This window comes from Lepisosteus oculatus, chromosome 22 (assembly GCF_040954835.1).
Source record: "Lepisosteus oculatus isolate fLepOcu1 chromosome 22, fLepOcu1.hap2, whole genome shotgun sequence".
In the NCBI taxonomy this organism is placed as follows: Eukaryota; Metazoa; Chordata; class Actinopteri; order Semionotiformes; family Lepisosteidae; genus Lepisosteus; species Lepisosteus oculatus.
In genome coordinates this window covers 12,906,105-12,925,895 of record NC_090717.1, presented here as the reverse complement: position 1 = coordinate 12,925,895, position 19,791 = coordinate 12,906,105, and the positions used below count along the sequence as shown (strand labels likewise).

Here is a 19,791-nt window from a genome sequence, read left to right as displayed (position 1 = left end):
GGATACTTCTTTCTTAACACCGGTAGTTAAGGAAGGAAAATGAAGTGGAAGTCTATTTTCGGACTGAGAAGAGAAGGTGCTTCCTCACACACAGGGTTGTGGTTGTCTGGAGTGAGATATGTAGCCACTGTGCTGCTGCAGACACTCAGTGATCAAGCAATGTGGCTGCATGACACCATTGGATGAACAAGCCACCAGCAAGCAGACAAGAAACCAATGGCCTGCAGCAAATCCACATGTGAGGTGACACAAATGTGAATTCACTTCTCAGCATGCAAGCACAGGAGAGTCACAGGTCCGGAGGTGACATTTTCTACTCACCTTTAAAACAAATGTGTTCATGTTGTCTGGCATCTCGAGGCGGTTGCAGCGGCGTATCTCAGTAATAGCAGAGCAGGGGGCCCTCAGCCTGGGACTGGAGCCCTGAAACACATACACAGACTTCCCCTGAGCAAGGAGGGCACTGCAAACTTTCTCTCGCAACATACAGTTTCTGTATCTCATTCCAAAGCATGGGTCTCCCATCTATAACAAACTCAAGTGCTCAAGGGTGTTCCAGGCACAGGCAGAACACATGGAAGAAATAATCTTCCCGGAAGAAAACAAGAATTAAAGTCGCACTGAAGGCTGGCGTTGCTGCTAGTGGTTCTTTCGTGTTTGCTAGAGTGCCTGGAAGTATCATGCCCTTTCCTGATTGGCAATCACTTTTTGAAAAGCAAAAGCATCGCAGGTGCAGCAAGATCACGTCCGAGAGCCCGTCATCCTGCACCCTGGAATTTCTATGCACAAGAAAATCCAGAAAATGTCAGGACCAGGTGAGCATCTGTGGAATTTCCGTTTGCAAATACTGCCGATGCGAAGTAGCTGCTTTTAAAATAATCCTTCTTCAGCGCACAGGAAGACATCCCAGTGGGTGATATTCCAACATCTCCTCGGTTCAACAAGAAAGGTGCTCTCTTCGTTTCCCTCACTGTCCTTTATTAACAAAGCAGCCAGGACACCGTTATTTCAACCCCCTCCTCATCTAGTGTGTGTCAAAAAGAAATCCACATGCATCGCAGCGTGCAGGAAATACAATTAATCATCAAGTAATATGTGCTGCCCAACCGAGTATTCTGGGAATACACAACTGAAAAATGACAACATGGAGAACTAGGGGAGAGCCAGGATCAGCATGTGAGCACTGCACAGCGCTCTGAGCGAGATCAGTCATGCTGTGTGATGCGTTTCTCTCTCACAGACACTGGGGAGCCAGGGAATGGGAATGAATGGGTGACAACATGAGCTGAAGACCCTGAGACACAGTGAAGGAAGGACTTGGAGAATGAGCCAAGAGAGGAGATATAAGCTTAAAAGGCCCATTTCTAGCTGTTCTGCAATAGAATAGGACTACAAAAATATTCCAGCGTTCAAACTGTATTTCCAATTTTATCTCAAGAGCAATAAATAAATAATGCACATTTCCATACAGTATGTATTCTTCAAAACAAATCCCTTTCATTTTAATTCTGGTCCTCAATTATCAGCAAAAACCTTTACATAAGATGCCACAGCTCTCCCCTAAAACTTGAGCCAAACAGTTTCTCTGCGTCACCAGTCATATCGAAATAATTTGAAAGAACGTGGTTGCAAGTTCCTGTTGATTATCAGACACCATTTTTTCTTGTCTGCCTGAAAAAATGATTTGCTTCTATGCGTTCAGAAACAAATACTTGTATGCTTTAAGTTGACTGAAAGACCAATCTGTTTAAAACTGGAGTAGACAAGATGACCCTAACTGACAACTTCAATACTACCTGATAATTTGTAAATTAATAGCACACTAACTACAAATGTAATTCTTACACACATCCATCAGCTGCTCATCCTGTTGAGTAAATGATTTTCCAGTTGAACAATGAGTTTACACCAGCATGGAGTCAACATCTCAGAAGCACAGGGCAGGACTCAGAGCTGGGCGAGAGACAGAGCTTTAACTGTTTTGGTTTTGTTTTACCTCAGTGAGATCAATATCATCTTGACAGATAGATCACTGATACTCTTTACAGGTTTAAGTAAATACTTCTGTGGTGTGACTTAACCTAATAAACCTATTTCCTGACCCTGGTAAGCCTGTGCTGACATCACAGCACCAGCATTCTGGGACAGCAGAATCGGAACACACAGCCAGACGCTTAGGTCTGCGACAAACAAAACACTGAGCTCCTGCAGTCATGGTGTTCAACACAGACGGCCCACTGTCATCTGCAACTACCCTCCCGAAAACACGCGAGAGATCAGCACAGAAACCTGATCTTTGGAAAAGAAAGGCATTTCAAAATCTCATAATAACAAATCTTATTTTGACAAGTTTTCAACAGGGAAGTGGGTGGCTGTGTAAGGGATAAGCCAACACACCAACTAGTTCTATTTCTAGGAGAAACACTGATGATGACGGAAGCACTCTCGCTAGCCTATTGCTAAAATAAAAGAGAAATTAAGAGTATATGTGTGTGAACTGGCTAGTGGGTTACCAATGCTATCAAGGAACTTCACTCCTGTAAAGAACTCCTATAGAATTTAAAAACCAACACATCTAACAGCAATAGTACACCATTTCAGAGTGACAAACAGCAATTCTCTGATTCATTTTCTTTTTTAAAAGAATCTTTTCAAAGATTGTTTTACAATAACATAATTAAGAAAATATACTAGATGGTGGAGAAAACGGACAGTAAGATACTTCGCTCCTAGTCCAATCAGACAATGGTTACATTAATTCATGCTTCAAATGACCACAAGCTGGCATCTACAAAACCATAAAACCTCACTGAGGCAAAGGGCTCATGTCTGCAGCTTTGGGAACTGCAGGCCCAGTGCATGACAGAGTTTTCACTGTGTTCCATTTCTGCTTTTCGTTATTTTGTGGACAAACGTACCACAGGCTTGGAGGGCAAACAGGAGATCAGGTTCCAAGACATGTAGGGCCTTATAGGTGTTAATGAGGATTCTGAAGCAATCTCACAATCTGACAGGAAGCCAGTACAAAGTCTCTAGGACAGGAGTAATGTGATCACTTGCACACGACATGGTCAGGATTGTGGCTGCAGAATTCTGGACATGCTGAAGTTTGCTCAGTACTGACTTAGATACCCCAGTAAGCGGGTGTTACGGTAGCCAATTCTAGAGAAGACAAATGTGTTGACCAGCTTTTCAAGTCAAAGACAACACAGGACGCAATTGTTAAGTATGTGACCCAGACCTCTCTGTATTTGGCTGTTTTTACGCATTTTGGTGGGTTGGCCAGCACTAATGACTTGGTGCAAGAGAATGAGAAAATACCTTGCAGCAGCACAGGAAAGAATCGTTTACTTCTACCCAAGATCTGACCAATGCTGGATGGTTATGTACTGTAAACTGTTTACATACACTGAAGCTGGACCTGTGACGTCCATCCTGTCACAAAGAGGACCGTTCTGTTTTCTTCCTGCTCTCAGTGTAAAGAGCTGGGATGCAGGAGAGACAGCTGGTCCAAAGAGGCCGTTTCGCTCACCGGTAGCTTTTCGTCCTCTTGGTGAAAAAGCAAGCAGCTGTGGGTGGCCTGCAAAGGAGCATCCCGAGCGGCCAGCGTATTTCCTAACATAAAGCCTTAAAGGAGCTTTGAATGCTATTGGGAACCACAAGGTCGTCTTGAGTCACCCCAGGGTCTTACATTTAGAAGAAAAAAGGCTTTATTCTGTGCACAGCTGAACCTTCAAAGGCTGTTTTCTTTGTTTTAAACAACAAAGCGCAGCTTGTTTCCAGACGCAACACACAAAACTGATTACCCTGTTGCTCAATGGCTGCTGAGAGGCCAGACAAAATCTGGGATTTGTACTTCTGTCCGTGACGAAACATAGAGGACCAACACCAGATAACATCGCATGCTAGCCCTCTGCCACAGCTTTGCACTTCTGTTAGATTTTTACACGTGTTCTTCATGTCTCTACTTAGATTGTTTGCTGCGCTTTGGATCCGCCCCTTGTGAAAAAGCTGCTCACTCCCGCTCAGGGTCGCAGCAACACTGGATCACACGCTGGATGGGATTCCAGTCCACTGCAGGGAGCACACGGCAACAGTGTGAAGACGCCAGGCTGTAACCTACACAAAATCTCTTTTAGATGAGCTCTCGGAGAAGTCCCCAGAGACCAGGAGAGGACAGGTACTCCATCAAACGCAAGACCAGAGAACTGTGAGGCAGCAGCACTATTGAAAAACAAGCTCTGAAAACACTAGCAGTAACAGATGTTATTTCACCATCAAATGCCTTAATCTCAATGCAGGCTTCATTGTCATGCGCAGACTGGCTGTTTGGTGCGATATAATAAAAATCATCTCTTGAATAGTTCAGATAATCTTTAAGAAGCAGTAGCAATAGTTGTAATAATAAAAATAAAAATACTGAATTATTTACTGTCTTGATTTAAGCAATTTTTTATTTCCTGTTTAGTAATAGGCAGAGGGATTTTCTCACTTCCTTAGTATTTGAATAACGCTGGTGATTTCACAACAGGACTCTGTCTTCACCACAGGGTCAACCAACACAACGTGAAAGAACGCTTCATAATCACAATCACTGTAGTCAGCATTATTTCCAGTGGATTAGACACAACTACTGTATCGTACCTGCGTATTCACAATTTAAAATTGATACAACCTTAGCAAGTGATATCACAGAAATAGGAAACTAGGTGAAACCCATAGGCTGTCTGAAGAAAGACCTCCCACAATGAAGTAGCTTAAATAAAATGCTCTCTGTCCTTTTAAAGATAACTTTGTGTAGGGCAGACTGAGTTGAGGACCACGTATTGACAGCACTGCTGAATAACTACTCTCACACACCTGCTTGAGACAAGTAGCACTCAAAGAGCATCAATTTCTCATCAAACGGTTTCACAAATCTTATTTCTCTACTGTTAACCAGCTTTGTGTTCATCAATAGCACACAGTTCAATATTATTATTATTCAAAATAGAAGATTTCTCTCCGTGGGTTTAAGACATTTCTGTGTAATCCTATTCTCCTCCAAAACACTGAAAAATGACACGAGTGGAAGAGAATGACAGGAGAGAGCAGAATAAACGGGGTAATAAAAAACAGGAACAGGACTGCGCTCCAAAGAGAAAAAAAAATCCGATGCAGAAGCGCAGTCCGTTACAAAATGCGAGCCCTCTGTCCTGACACGCAATCTCACGCTTCGCCACGATGTTTCACTTCCCCGCCGCGGCGCACGGAGATCACACTTCCCGGCCCGGGTTTCAGTCTGACGCTCCTCTCTTCAGCAGCTCTTGCGTGGAAGAGAGAGAGAGTCGACTCTCCCTTTCCACCCGCGAGAGACACAGGCCTCTGAAGGGTCTTCAGTGTGTCTCTAGAGCTAAGGCAGGCTGTAAGCGCTGCCAAGCACTGCTGACACACGGGCTCACCGTTATTTTCAGGACCGAAATTGTAGGAAACTGACCATCTTAACATAATCCTTTCATCCAAACACGTTATAATTGGCTCCACTTGTTTTGACTCATATACAGACTGCAGTAAAAGCACCACTGACAAGCCGTGGGGAAAACAAAAGCAGGGTGAGAGCTGCTGTGAATATAGCTATTTGAAATGAAATTCTCTGAAGGCCAGGAACCAGCCCCCCTCTTCCTCATTTCCACACGTTGGTTCTTAGCCATCTGCACACACCACACTGACAAGGTAAAACACTGCTGGCGGACTGTTTTCACCCCTGGCCTTGAGCGATAGTGTTTCAACAGCATTTGACAAGAAGATTGGTTCGTGAGGACGTGCTGTTCTACAGCTTCAGCTCAAGTTAGAAGACGTGAGCGTGTGTTCTTCTAGACCAAAAAGAGCACTACAACTCCAACGTCAGGAACTGTCCGAGACTGACATCCTATTAGGACGGAGCGATGAACAGCAATCGTCCTCCCGTACAGGAGCTGCACGTGTATTTGTTGGGAAACCTTGAGTCGAGTCAGTATCTAAGAAAACTCATCAATCAAGTCCTGACTGAGGCTCTAGAAAATGTCGTGGGGGTCTGCCGATTCCCTCAGAGTCGCACACTGACTTGGAACAATTTCAAGCTCTCCCTTCCTATCCATTGTGTTTATAATAAACTAGATTCTTAAAACCTGATCACTACCATTTTCTGGGGTTTCCGAATCAAGTGGTTGCAAACAGCAGTACTATCCAATCAGTCTGCATATAAAAGTCATCCTTTCCGCACAAGACGATCCACTCACAGCTGGTTTTCTAAGATGGAAGACAGCAGTAATAAAACAGCTCTTTTATTAAACCCTCCTTTCCTGGGAGCCCAGGGGTCATGGGAAAGCCATTCTGCAAGTTTCTCTTTTCCGGCATGACATGTTAAAATTGTTTAGGCAACTGTAAATACCCCACGATGTTCAGAATACAGGGGTGAAATGGAAACGTTATGTGAAGGAAGTATCCGTTGTGCCTGGATGCTCTTGGACCTCCTTTGCCACAGCTGGCAATTTCTAACCAAAGAGGAAATTCAGACTGACAGTAACAGAAAACACTACAAGAGAGGAGGGAGAACTATTGCTTCAAAGCTCATGAACTTTAAAAGGTTCCTCAGATGTTTAAGGCATACAGTACTTTGCAAAAACTGTTTTGTAGTGAGGTTTTCTTTAAAGCTCACACCCACCAGTGTCCCCCACAGCGAGTGGAATTGAAAGGTTATAGATGTGTTTGACAATTTATGATTCTGGATGAAGCGCTTGGACATTCACAGGGGAATCTGCAATGACTGACTGACCTGTATTTCAATCTGAAACCCTCTATGAACCAACCTCCTTGGTTAAAAGAGATTGGTCTAAATGGCAACCTTCAGCACAAATACTTGCTTACTTGAAAACATCCTGTAAGAATAAAGTTAAATTCTGCACACAGCCCACGGATGATGTTAATGTTTCAAAAGGTACAGTTTAACTACAACAAATCATTCTTTCACATGACAAAAGCCAACCTAAGGGAAGCTATATTGCCTCATAAAAATGTCTGCAATATTTCACTTTGCATTTTTGTCGCGTTAAATATTGACCTATTTTTGTTTAAATGGAAAACCTCTTTACTATCATGTTAGTTAACTCAAACTGACAAAAAAACATCCCTTTGCCTCTATAAAATGTGGGTGTTTATTAAGGTATGAAATGCTGTTTATTCTTTAAGTTACAGGAAATGTGACATGTGGTCATGACAAATTTATTAGGAGGTATTTCTGCTTGGGAAAAGTAAGAGGAGACTGGGACCACTCAAGAAACCAGTAAAAAGGTGGGTGAGTGAATTGCATGCTTTGCCATACAAACGGCAGTGGGGAACTTAGTCATGAAGTGAATGAGGTCTTCAGCTCTGGGTCCACGTTTATCAACACGCAAAAAAAGTGCACGATTTATCAACAGAGAAGGAAACTCCACTCAGGAGCAGGAATAAAACCCAGCACCAAAAAAATCCCTAATGACCAATAGAGTGAATTTATGAATATAACCCAGTTAAGTTTTATTTTAATTCACACACACGGTACAGTATGTGCTATATGACCTCAACAAAGAAAACTGGGGACAAAGGAAAGCATCCAAACACATTCACATAATCTGCTGTAACTCAAATATACTGAATAACAGATGTGTGACTATTTCAATTTCCAGCTAAGACAAACTTAGAAATATTTTAAAGTAGGGCAGCACAGTTACGCTGTGTGTGTGTGTGTGTTGAGAAGGACCTGGATGTATCCCGCCATTAGGATCCGGCTCCCCTGCAGCCCAAACGTACTGTAACCGAAGCAGTTAGAAGAGGATGGATGTTTAAGCACACCTTAAAATTTAACTTTTTAATTTGTGCACGGGGTCGGCTGCCAATTTTGGGACTAGAAAATACAAGCAGGGCTCTGAAAGACTTTCAGACAAGCTGGCATGGACCTCATTCACTCAGCAGGGAGTTTTTCCAGCAGGTGACAAAAGGTTAAGGTACTTGAATGCTTTCCATATTTCCATTGTGAAGTTACTGAACCTTTGCACTACACCAGATACACCATGACCAAAAAACCATCATGTTGTCATCATCATTTGCAGCGGTTAAAGATCGAGGTGATTTTTGTCTAAGCAACACTTAGCTAGTGAACCTTTTATTACGAATTATCTGGCTGAGGAGATTTGCTTCCTCTAGCCTGTATCTTTTAATTTGATGTCAACTAAATTAGCAGCAGGCTACAACAGCCTATTTAATTACATAAAATCTCTATCTCAGTCTACAAAAGCCCTCGCTGAGAGAACAGCATAACGAATGAACATCAAACTGCATAGGGGTGTGCTGGCAAGAACAAATGATCATTTACTAAACTAGCTTAAAGGGGAACTGTAATGCTATTTTATATTTTGGGGTTATAATGAACTGGCCATGAAGAGTGCATTTCAAACCATAATGAAACTACCAGCTCAATGGTGGAAAGTACAGTCTCCAATTTACATCACCAAAGAAACAAAGTTTTAATGTGTTCATAGACATATAACAATCTTTATCTGTGATCCAGAATGAGGCAAAAAAACCTCGCAGATGCAAAAGCCTGCCAACCAACTAAAATACACTCATAACATTTCATGTTGTTACGACACAATTGTCTCATTTGCTGACAGCGACTAGTGAGCAGGAAGGGCCTCTTTGCCATCACAGTTTGCCCTTGACGACACCTGCAGTTTCTCATCTAAACCGTACTGCACGGAGACCACACGGTACTTCTACTAACTTCACCACTGTGCACTTCATTAGAAATTTGTAGAATTACGCGATATCGCTAATTGATTTTTTTTGTTACTGAGATTTCACAACTGGTCTGAGAAATTAGAAATTGGGCCTGCGGTTTCCTTTTCGGTACCTCCACTAAAAACACAATATGGCCTGACCACCACGCAACTGTCACTTTTCTGACGGACACTGAGATGTTAATCCCACCCCGTGTGCCAGGTGACCCAGTACCGGGGACCTGCCACTAGAGACCGCCAAAGCGGCCCTAACGCTGCGTCGTGTGCAGTTTCACCGGATGGTTGTTATGGAAGGAGGAATTCTCCCATGGAAGGCTGTGTACAAAGGGGGCTTGTTTGTTCACTGGGAGCAGGACAGAAATTGTTGTTAGAAGGTTGTGTCTGTTGTATGGTTAGACAGGGGGACGAATTCCGTTGAAGCATAGCTGGTTTACAGTATTTTTAAACATACTGTTTTTAAAATGAAGCTTCCCTGGCATTTTAGAACATTTTTAGTCTTTAACATTTGAAGTACTTTATGCGCAAACGTCCTTGCCACCACACTACTTTAAGCGGAGATCTCCCACACACACTGGGGTCTGGACCTTTCATTTTTTAAACCAAGTCCGATAAATGACACTGCTAGAAGTGTTCTCAACAAAATCTTTTGCCGCAAGGATTGCCTTTCCCAGGAAAGACTCCCTGGGGGTGGGGGGGGGGGTGGGGGGGGGGTGGTGTTTGGTTTTCCTGCTCAGCTTACGCATGTTAACAAGTTCCTTGTCCTCCATCCTCCTCTGAAAACAAGCCGGATAGTGAAGCCAGAAAACATTCCCCAAGGATGTCCTTCCACGTTCGGAATCCCTCCGTGGAAAACAAGCTGCTTTTCCCATTACCTGCACACCATCGGAGACTGCGCATCCAGGGACCTGTCTCATGGAAGCAGGAAGGCCGTGAAACCGATTCGGGAAGATTCCCCAGTGCTAGCTCTGCTCCTGTCAGGCTCGGCACACGGCCGTAGACTGTGTTACAATTTACAGCTCGTCTAGGGCAGCATCTGCACTTTCTTTCCCTCGCAACATGAGGATGCGCCTCTGCACAGGGAAAAGCAGTTGCATGTCTTTCCGCATTTGCAGGATGAATGGCAGAGATTTCGTCAACTTCTGACAAGTACATTTAGAGCAAAATGTTTTTTTTAGAAGCTGACTGTAAATTTGTTTAAATTTAAATATAAAATACAGCTGATGTTGAAGGTGAAGGATTTGGATTGTATATTTCCTACAAGTATTTCTTCTACATTTTGTATTGTAGGGGTTGCCTGGGATCTCATTTACCATGCTAATTAACTGCTGCAGCAACAAATAGCTCCTGGCAAAAACCTGCAGGAGGAACATGGAAACCTACTGAGGGTTATACCGAGCTGTACAGTCCCACTGGTAAGGCACCAGCAAAATGAGATTCTCATATACTCCTTTAAAGACCGTAGGGACGCAGATTAGGTCCAACATTTAAAAGTCTCTTACTTCTACAGCTGGATAAAAAGGAAATAAATTCCTGGAGGCAGAACAAACTGAACTCCAGCCAGTTTAACACGACACAAGAAGGAGAATGTACAACCCCATCCAGGTTTTTACACATCAGAGCTGAAAACATTCCAAAAAAATCTAAAAATAAAACCGACGCTTTCTGCCTCTCTTTAAAAAGAAAACCTTGAATGACAGTTTCTTTCCTGCTGTTTTTCTTTGCACTTCACACTTTGCCAGTAAATGGAAATCACAGAACCAAAGTGGGTGAATAAAGAAAACACAACTCTCTGTTCTAGAAAAAAAATTCCAATAAACATAAAAGTAAGAAAAATGTGGTTTTCACACTTCACACATTACCTCCACAAATGTTTGTACTCTCATACCATTTGTTTCCCACGTAATGACCCGTAACAGTCCGCACCAGATAAGATGAGAAAAAGGAAAACCCTAACTATCAAAACTTTTTTATATGAAGACAGAAGTCTCTGCATCCCATTATATCTAATGGGCAAAATGCCTCTTTATATAAACCTCTTTCCACACACACTCTCTGTCAATGAAATCACTCAGACTTGCTTTTTGTTCAGATCTGAAGAGCAGAACCAGGGGTCTTTTAACCCAGAAAAGAATGCTAGCATTTGAGTTGAGTCATGCCAGCTCTTTTTACACCGGCAACAGGGTTGTTACCCTCTCTCATGAGCGTTTTTCTGGCCGTCATCAAAATATTCTGCTGCTGTGCGGTCTAACGAAAGCACAATATTCAACCAAGAAAACACAAATTCTCCTCATCTTTTCTCGTTTCCTTCGCTGCAGTCGAGAGAGTCAGAGTGTAACTGGTGAATTAGCTCGCTAGAAGTGAAGGGAGGAAATGGCCTGATGAAGAGATAAGCTGACCAAAATAGGCTCTCGCACTGTGAATAAACGCTGCACTGCACACTGCGCCTAGACTCACCTAATCCACTGAGCAGCTACCTGATAATCTCTGATTCCAGATAAAGCTCGCAAGACTTACCAAGAAGAGCTGAGATTCTTGGTATTACCAAAAAAAGCTTAAAAAACTGCAGAGTCAGCAGCTGCAGCACAGCGCAATCAGTGAGATACTGTACCTCCTTCATTTTCTACCCTTTTCATGGCAGTCCATATGACATATTTAAAAAGAGGCAAACAGATGGAAAGTTTGACTTCTACATGAGATGCATGCAGTATGCATGGAGTGGGCAATGGTCTGTAAATACTTTTGGATCCAAAGTAAATTAGGCTACAGTTCTTTAGTATATTTGAAAACGTTGTATCAAATGCACAGAAAAAATCCCAGTGCCCTTAAAAGTAAATCAAAGAAATTATTGTATTGCAGAAAGCCAACATAGTTCTTTAACTTATGCTTCTCTTTGGAGGTGAGAAAGTGGCAGTGCTGTTTTGAATATATAAAAAAAGTTCTTAGTAATGTACATCATCAGGATAAAACGTGCCTCTTTCACCAGTGGTGTTCGCTATCTATATGACTAGTTGTGAAAGAAAGATCAATTTGAAATCTGAAACCTGGGCTTCTCAATTTACATTCGACTGGGTTTCATTCTTGCTGAGGTCTAGTAGTTAACCGAACCCTTATATGAGCTAATAAGTTGCTCAGCTAGGGCCTCTTCAAGAATTTCCTCAGAAGTTAGAGGTTTTATATTACTTACAAAATGATAAAATGGAACCTCCGACAGGTTCCAGAAATGAAAAGAACTAGAAGCACAAATTAGACATAATGTTAGTTCATTTTAGGGTTAAATTATGCAACCAAGAACAAAGACTGGCAGGATGTGAAGTATGAATTCCTCTCCTGAAGGGTATTTTCTTTCACGTGCGGAACGCTTTTTGATTAAGTCTCCTGGTCTGCCTGACTGATGCTGCCTCTGTTCCATCAAGATTAGACTGCAGCAGCAATGCTTTACTTAATACAGTATCTTCAAAGGTTACAAATGGCTTTCAGTGATTCCAAAACGCCAGAGGTGGTATGCTAACTGTAAGTACACAACTCCCCTTGCTCTATAATTACACTGGTCCCCTTTGAAATGTATAGCGGGCATTAAGGTTCCCCTGCTCATGGTCCATGCCTGATCTCCAGCTTATCTTAGGAATTCTTTCTCTGCCAAAGACCAGCACCACATGCCCAGCACCATGTCTCTGGAACTCACTGCCCACATCCATTAGAGACTTTGTTACTGTAGACATTGTTCAATCTTATTAAAGACTTATCGAACCTGCTAGATTATCATTTAAAAGTTTTCGCTGAAAAAATCTTATTTTCTTTTTTTTTCTCTCGTTCCGTGCAGCACTTTTGAGTTTCTTACAAAATACAATAAAATGACTCTTGTTAAAGGACGGTGTAGGGAACGACTGTGCCATTTTCACGGCACACATCTTACATCTTCCCCAGTTATTGTTCACCACTATAAAACCAAGAAAAAAGAAAAACTATTTCTTTAGAATTTGTCCCCATTTTCAAACTGGGTAAATACAAACTCGACTTTCACTCCCTTTATGTCAAATAGGCATGTCTCTCCCAGGTAAGAATTCAAACATCTACCTGGACAAAGGATTTATTTAATTTCAAATAATCATCATGGTTACTCTGTAGCTTTCCTGACTACAATTACAATCAAAGAAGGCCGACTGACTTGACTGCTATTTAATCCCTTCAGCCCACACACATTTCTTAGTGTGCCTGAAAAGTGATTGCAGCAAAATTCTTTGCCCATGTCCTCTCTTGTGGTCAGCTTTCACAAAGGAGCCCTTTCACAGACATTCGATGACAACATACTGGTCCTGTGGTTAACACAATACTAGACATTATCTTCATGCTCTATGGACCATCATCCAGATAAAAGTGAGACAGTCTCAGTATGTAAAAACTAACACTGTGTTGTCCTTTTCTGCAACATTTCTTTCAGCTGCATGCAGAAGGCTTCCACAGAGAACTAAGCTTATAGTTTAGCAGGTGTCCAGTTTTCTGGATTATCTCCCAGGAAGGCGCCTTGTGAAAAGACTCATGAGGACACTCTCATGAATAGACGAGGGTGATGAAGACTATGAGTGGTAATTCAGACAAAACACAGACAAGGCTGGAATTCAGAAACTGTGCGTTTTTCCATCTACACCACATTGCTCTGCTAATTGCTTATGAAGGCCTTATACAGTACGGAACATGTTATAATGCAGTAGGAGCGTTTCTTTCATTCATTAAAACAACACCCGACTCGCCCCTCCAGAGCAAGATGAATGGATCTATTGAGTTTGTAATTGCTGTGGCCCGCATGTTTGCAAAGGAATTAGTGTGTTATGACACGCTTTACTAAATGGTTGCGTATTATCGACATTATCCGACTCATTTTGAAAGCAAGGTTTGATGATTATTGGTTTTTAACAAATGACTCATGCCAGAGAAAGGTGTGAAACCGCTCGACGTGCAGCAGGGGAGAGGATGGCAGTGAAGCACATTTCTGGGGGACATGAAGTAGGAAATTACCTGGACGAATGGCACAAGTGATACCTTTCAATCCCGCCAGACAATAAGACATCGACATGTTCGCATCAAAAACCCAAACCATGAGAACCACAGGCGCTGTTCCAGTTAGTCCCTGCACACTGAAATAGATCAAGGTACTACAGGTAAAAAAAAAAAAAAAAAAAGAGGAATTCAAAACAAAACACAAAACTGGGAAATTCAAATTTAAAAACATTTCTCGGAACCAAAAGAAATGGGTGAAAAAGCTGAAACAGTTAACCCATCACTCTATACACAAAGGTATTGGATTTGATAGTTTTGCAATAAAAAGTGTACAATGAGCATAAGAATAGTAACATTTGAATTTGAAACTTAAACTACTAAGACCTAAGAACACTTACTGTAAGTTGATACAAGAAAACTGAAAAACTCGGGTGAGTCTGTTTGTAGGCTTTAATGCTAAAACTACAACAGAAAGTTAAAGCATAGGAGTTTGCTTTAGATTTTCTTAGGTTGGTACAACTATCATGATCGATAAACTACAGTGGAGTGGAGAATTTAAAAAAGCTACTATCTAAAGGAAAAATCTTATAATCTGGTCCAGAGATTTTGTAGGATTTTGGCTACTGAGATACAGGGAGATTTCGTGCTCTTTAACTACAGCAAAAAAATGCTGCTTTATGTTATTTTTATATTTTTGAACTACCTGCAGTGCTGAAAACAGAGAACTATTGAATCCTGTGCCAAGTTTGACGTTGAAATGAAGCGAGTCAGGATAGAAATCGTATGAGTGGTACCTTTTTGGGGTTAAAATTTTCCTTTTGAATGATTATATTATTTATGAGGCACACTGAAGGTTACTAAAGGACTGAATCACAGTCTGTGACCTACGCAAACACAGTCAGCAAATCCACCAAACATAATTGGTGAGCTTTTCAATAAAAAATACATAATAGATAACTCTTTCCGTATTAGCCAAATGATAAGCTGCTAAGGATCATATGTTAGCAGGAAAAGACTTATCCAATATTTATAAATTAAAAAAAACACTATTGCTTTTTCACATTGCAATGCAAGTCCATCTGAGTCAGCAGCCTACTGTATATAAAATACTATAAAAAATGATCAAGTTTACTTTCAAAAGTAATTGATGCTTATCTTCCAATCAGTAACTGCTACATCAATAAACCCATCAGCTACTTTCTTCTTTCAGTCTACCACTCTTCAAAATTACTTCTTAAAGTCTGTGAAACAAAGGTCTATTGTAAAAGCTGAGTTATCTGCCATGGGATACTGACTGCATGTGTAGAGTAAGAAAGCAATGCTTATTATTTAACATTTCAACTGTAAAGTAGAATACACAATTAAAAAAAAAAATGTTCAATGAAACAGAAGGAAATTCACAGTATGCGAAGCCCAACAGGAAACCCCAGGCTGGAGTGGCAGTAGCACTGGGCTGATCTGGGAACTAGCAGCGCAATTAGAGTAACCCAACCTATTCAGAATCCAGAGATTACAAATCTATAAAGGTTTTTTTTAAAAAACCTCTTGTGCAAAACAAAGATTAGGCTTAGACTGCAAATCTTTACAAGGTTCCCCACATGGACATGCAATAAGAAAAGGATTCAATTCCCTTTTTGAAGCAAATCAAAAGAAATGAGGATATGAAAATAGTCAAATTTAAATAAGAATAAGGAAGAATTTGTGCTGAACACATGTAAAAACACATGTAAAACTGAAACATTTGAGCTGTAAAGTGCTGTGAGTTGTGGTTAACCTGAAGGCCGCCACTTTACATGAACTTTTTATGCTCAGGTTGTTCAGAAAGAACTGGCTTTAGTGCGGCGTCGTCAAGCAAAAAAAGTTATTTTGTGTGTTACTCTTTTCTTTTCACCCGAACACTTTAGCTAAAACCTAGATGAACATATATACACACCACAGGGAGATAATGAAGGATATTTCACTTTGTTAGGCAGCTCCTTAAAATGCAGGGACTGCCAACAAGATCTCATGACAGGGCAGCAGCATGGTATAGCCATGAACCGGGGTCAAAAAAGCCTGCCCTCATTGGGTTAACAGTTGGGAGAGGTGTCCATTCAGGAGGTGCTGATTGGCTAACTGGCATCAGAAATTTAGAGATGTGCATTCCTACTGGCCAGTCAATCAGCCAATCAGCCAGGCCTGCAGACACACTCCCCCCCTCCTAACCCGGCCCCTGTTCACAAGCGAGGAAGTCTTATTGTTTGAAAGTCAAGGCAAGGTTGGGAGGAATGGTTTCGTTTTTTTCCTAAAAAAAAAAAAAGACAGTGCCTCCTTTTTTTTTAGGTGGTGGCATGTGCACTGTTAAAAGGCTAGCCCTCATGTTGTGTTTATACATACTGAGCTTGTATTGAGGAAATAATAATGACACAGGAAACCTCCCCACAAAGGGGTCTTGAAGAATCGTTCTTGCAGCTCGTCAGTGGTGCCCACAGCTGTGCTTGCCAACTCCAGTCATCCCAGTACTGCCAGCGTCTGAGGACAGGAGTGGGGGTTTCCTCAGCTGTGGGCCTGACACAAGGACGCTTGACTGAACATGTTTTTATAGTTTTTCCTTAAGCAAGCCATAAGCTCCACTCCTGAGTATCAAATGTTGTTTTTTTTTTATTTTAACTGCATTCTATAAAAATTCACCTAAAAAAAAACAAAAAACGAAATGTCCTAATTTGACATTTTGAATGGTGTTTTTTTTTTTTTTAAAGACTCGAACATTCAGAGATCTAAATTGAATATTTCCAAAGCTGCGACTCTCTGGCGGGGGGTGAGAGGGGGTGGGGGTGGGGCAGATTAAAAAGGTCTAATTAAACATTTTATTCAATTATGCTTCATTAACCGCAGTATTGTACATAAGGCAACTGAACTTCTTTCATGCACTGGCATTTCAGAGCAAGTCTGAATTTTCTGTAAGTCATCAACCTACCAGGCAGGGTAAGAGATGTTATCAAAATGTCTGAAAATGATTATCTGACATTTCTACAGATATGTCCTGTGTCATGAAAACTAATACATTAGTTAATCTGTTTATTTTAAATTATGTAAATTTTATGTAAATAACATTCACTCCTGGTCGAGTGGCAGATGACTGTGGATCTTGCAGAAGAATACTGCCTTCTTGCCTACCTGGCATTCTGGGTCAATCTCCTGCCGGTGGTGGTCACTAGCAATGGCACAGTCCCAGCCTGAGGTTACTCTATGCGGGGTTCTGACCAGCGGTGTCTGGGCTATCGGACAGTGCACAGCCAGGTCTGGGCAGATTCGCCGCATGGCTTCAGCCACGTGGCCTCATTGAGCATGTGCTGTTTCCCCATTAGAGTTGCTTTCAATTTCACCCAGCCGCACTGCTCTTTCATTTCTGCAATTTCTTTTTTACAGTCATGTCACAGCTTCTTAATTTTACGGCCTGTTCCTCGAAACTGTGGCTGTGGACTACGATCACATGAAAGGCGTTTCAGTACTACAGGCTCTGACCTCCTGCCTGCCTGTTCTCCAAACACTCTGCTTAGAGCACAGCCAACAGCATACTGCAGTCAAGACAACTGCTCGTGCGTTCTCCCCTTCTCCTAATACAGCAGTCAGATCGTCAGACCGTCCGACCAACAGTTCTGATCATCAACAACACAAATGAAATCTGGAACTGTGGGTTCCTGCTCTTCCGCTGTAAAACAAGCGACAAAACTTGAAAATGTCTCAGCAGACACCCGAGTCCTTTCACTTTCCATTGACAGGGCACCTTTAGCACAAATCTCATCGACAGTTGCAGCTGAATAATGTAGAGAACAAAAGAAAAACAAAGAGCAAATCTGGATTTATTCTCTTAAGCCAGCCTTTTCAATTTTAATTGGAAAGATCTGAATTTCTTTTAGCATTTAATTTTAGATTTATATATACATCTGTGAAAAGCAAGTCGGCCTGACACTAATGAACTGATTTGTTCTCTAATGATGTGATAATTACCAAAATACATTCCTTGAGGAGACTAGCTGTAAGTGAGTGCCACTTTACAGCTGGCAATACAAGTCTGGAAAGGCAGGTTTAAGTGTGCTTTTTAAGGATAGGAGGCTCTGATGTTATGCTTCAGCTTGCATCTTTTCTTCTCAGCAGAGACACATAGATGAAACCTCATGCTTTTAATCATATATTTACAATTCTGCCAAGCTCCTGTTCCATGTACCACTGAGTCCACCCAAAGCACTGTTTACATTTCTTTGCATGGTCCCATCAAGAGGAGAAATTAAAACAGAATTTAGTAACATAAATCTACACTTTAACAATTCAGGCTTTTAGAGAGTTAGAGATTATCACTTGGAAATATCACATGGTCTCGTTTCCCCATTGAGAATGAAAAACCATCAGAATTCAGTTCAGAAAGCTGGTCAGAGTAATGCGGAGTATGTCCAGGAAGCACAGAGCACCAGGTGGACCAGACCTTGGGCAGGAGGCCAGTGTTTTGCAGACACAGACATAAGATCGTTTAAACGGTAGTGTATTTCTGTACACTGAACTGTTCACCACTTCGTTCACATAAAATGTGAAAACCTTAAAAGGATCTCATCAGTTTTTCTAAACAGCTTAGGGTGCTCTATAAGTAGTTATTAAAGTGACCTTTGCCTCAGTGTTATTAAGTATGAATATTCACAAATTGTAAATAATATAAACTACAGTTTCAGCTAAACAAGGCAACTGTTTTACAGGGATGTAAACAGATCTGCAATAACAGAAACTGCTATTGCAAACTTTCTGTGGATCTCACCAGGATACAAGAAATGTAGTACAGTACATAAAAATAACTCTAAGCTTGTCAGAGAAAGTTATCATGCCATTAACTATTGTTCAGTTTAAAACGATTCCTTCTGGAACAGAATTCCACAACGTATCAGATACATGTATGCAAGTCACACCCCTTTATCAACAGAATTATTGTAAAAGAAATCACTGCTTAATGCAACTACAGTATACCAAAAATACACCAGTTTTATAATAATGAAAAACACTTAAGATTAAATCACAAAGCTTTCAAGGATGCTGGATGAGAGAGTACATACCTATTTGTTGTAATGTAAGAATCAATCATGAAATACATGTTGATGTGTGGAACTCATCCACATAATATCCAGATTACTCTGCTGACTGGGCACATGGCAAAAAAACACCACAGAGTAGAAATTGTTTTTTTTTTCCTCACAGTCTCTTTATTCCCAAAAAGACTAGGAATGCTTTAGTTCTTTTTTCGCAATTAAAAGAGCCAAGCCAGGGTGGTCCAACCCCTTCCCTGGTGGGCCAGTGTGTCCTTTTCTTTCCAAGTCAGCTCCTAATTACCTCAAGCAGCGCGGTATTACCTTGACCGCTACCAGCTCTTCAGGTGCTGGAGCTTTAAAGGGACCTGGGGAACCCTTGTCACACTGGCCCAGCCCAACCCCCTGGGAATAAGAAACTGGAGCCCAGATGCCTTGCTTGGCACAGCATTGCAGTAGTAACACAGGGGTACAGGAGTCGATTCCCACAGACCTCTGACTAAAACCAGTCCACAGCCTGCCTGGTCTGCCTGGTATGGTTTTCCAGCCCTACTTGATTTGGAGAAAAATGAAGTCGAGGCACACTGAGTGTCGTGCACCTTGGAATAACTGGACCACTGCAGTTGTTACTCAATTATCTTCTGCAAGAGGTTCGGAAAGGTTCACTCCTACTGCCTTTTCCAGATGTTACTAAGGAATTCTGATATGATATATGTCTCAAAAATTCCCCACTCATACACAAGCTGTATTCATTAATAAATCTTTACTCCCATCATCTAAATTATTTAACCATTCCACCTGAAAAAAGAGGAAAATGTCTTATATATGGAGTTTTCATATGGTTTTAAACAAATGACTGAAAGAGTTTAAAACATACCAATAAAAACAGGATGAAGAAACAACATTCAGCCTGCATGTCTAACCAATTCCAAAGTACAGAGATTTATCCTATTTAA

General features: G+C 41.4%; 1 protein-coding gene across 4 annotated transcripts in view; it reads right to left on the bottom strand.

Annotated features, from left to right (window-relative positions):
* sh2b3 (SH2B adaptor protein 3) overlaps positions 1-19,791 on the bottom strand; it is a 70,286-nt gene that overhangs the window by 13,669 nt on the left and 36,826 nt on the right. For all 4 annotated transcript variants that reach the window (XM_069182020.1, XM_069182018.1, XM_069182019.1 and 1 more), the window contains one exon: positions 322-423. In XM_069182020.1, the coding sequence (XP_069038121.1) occupies positions 322-423 (102 nt within the window). The remainder of the gene's footprint in view (positions 1-321; positions 424-19,791) is intronic.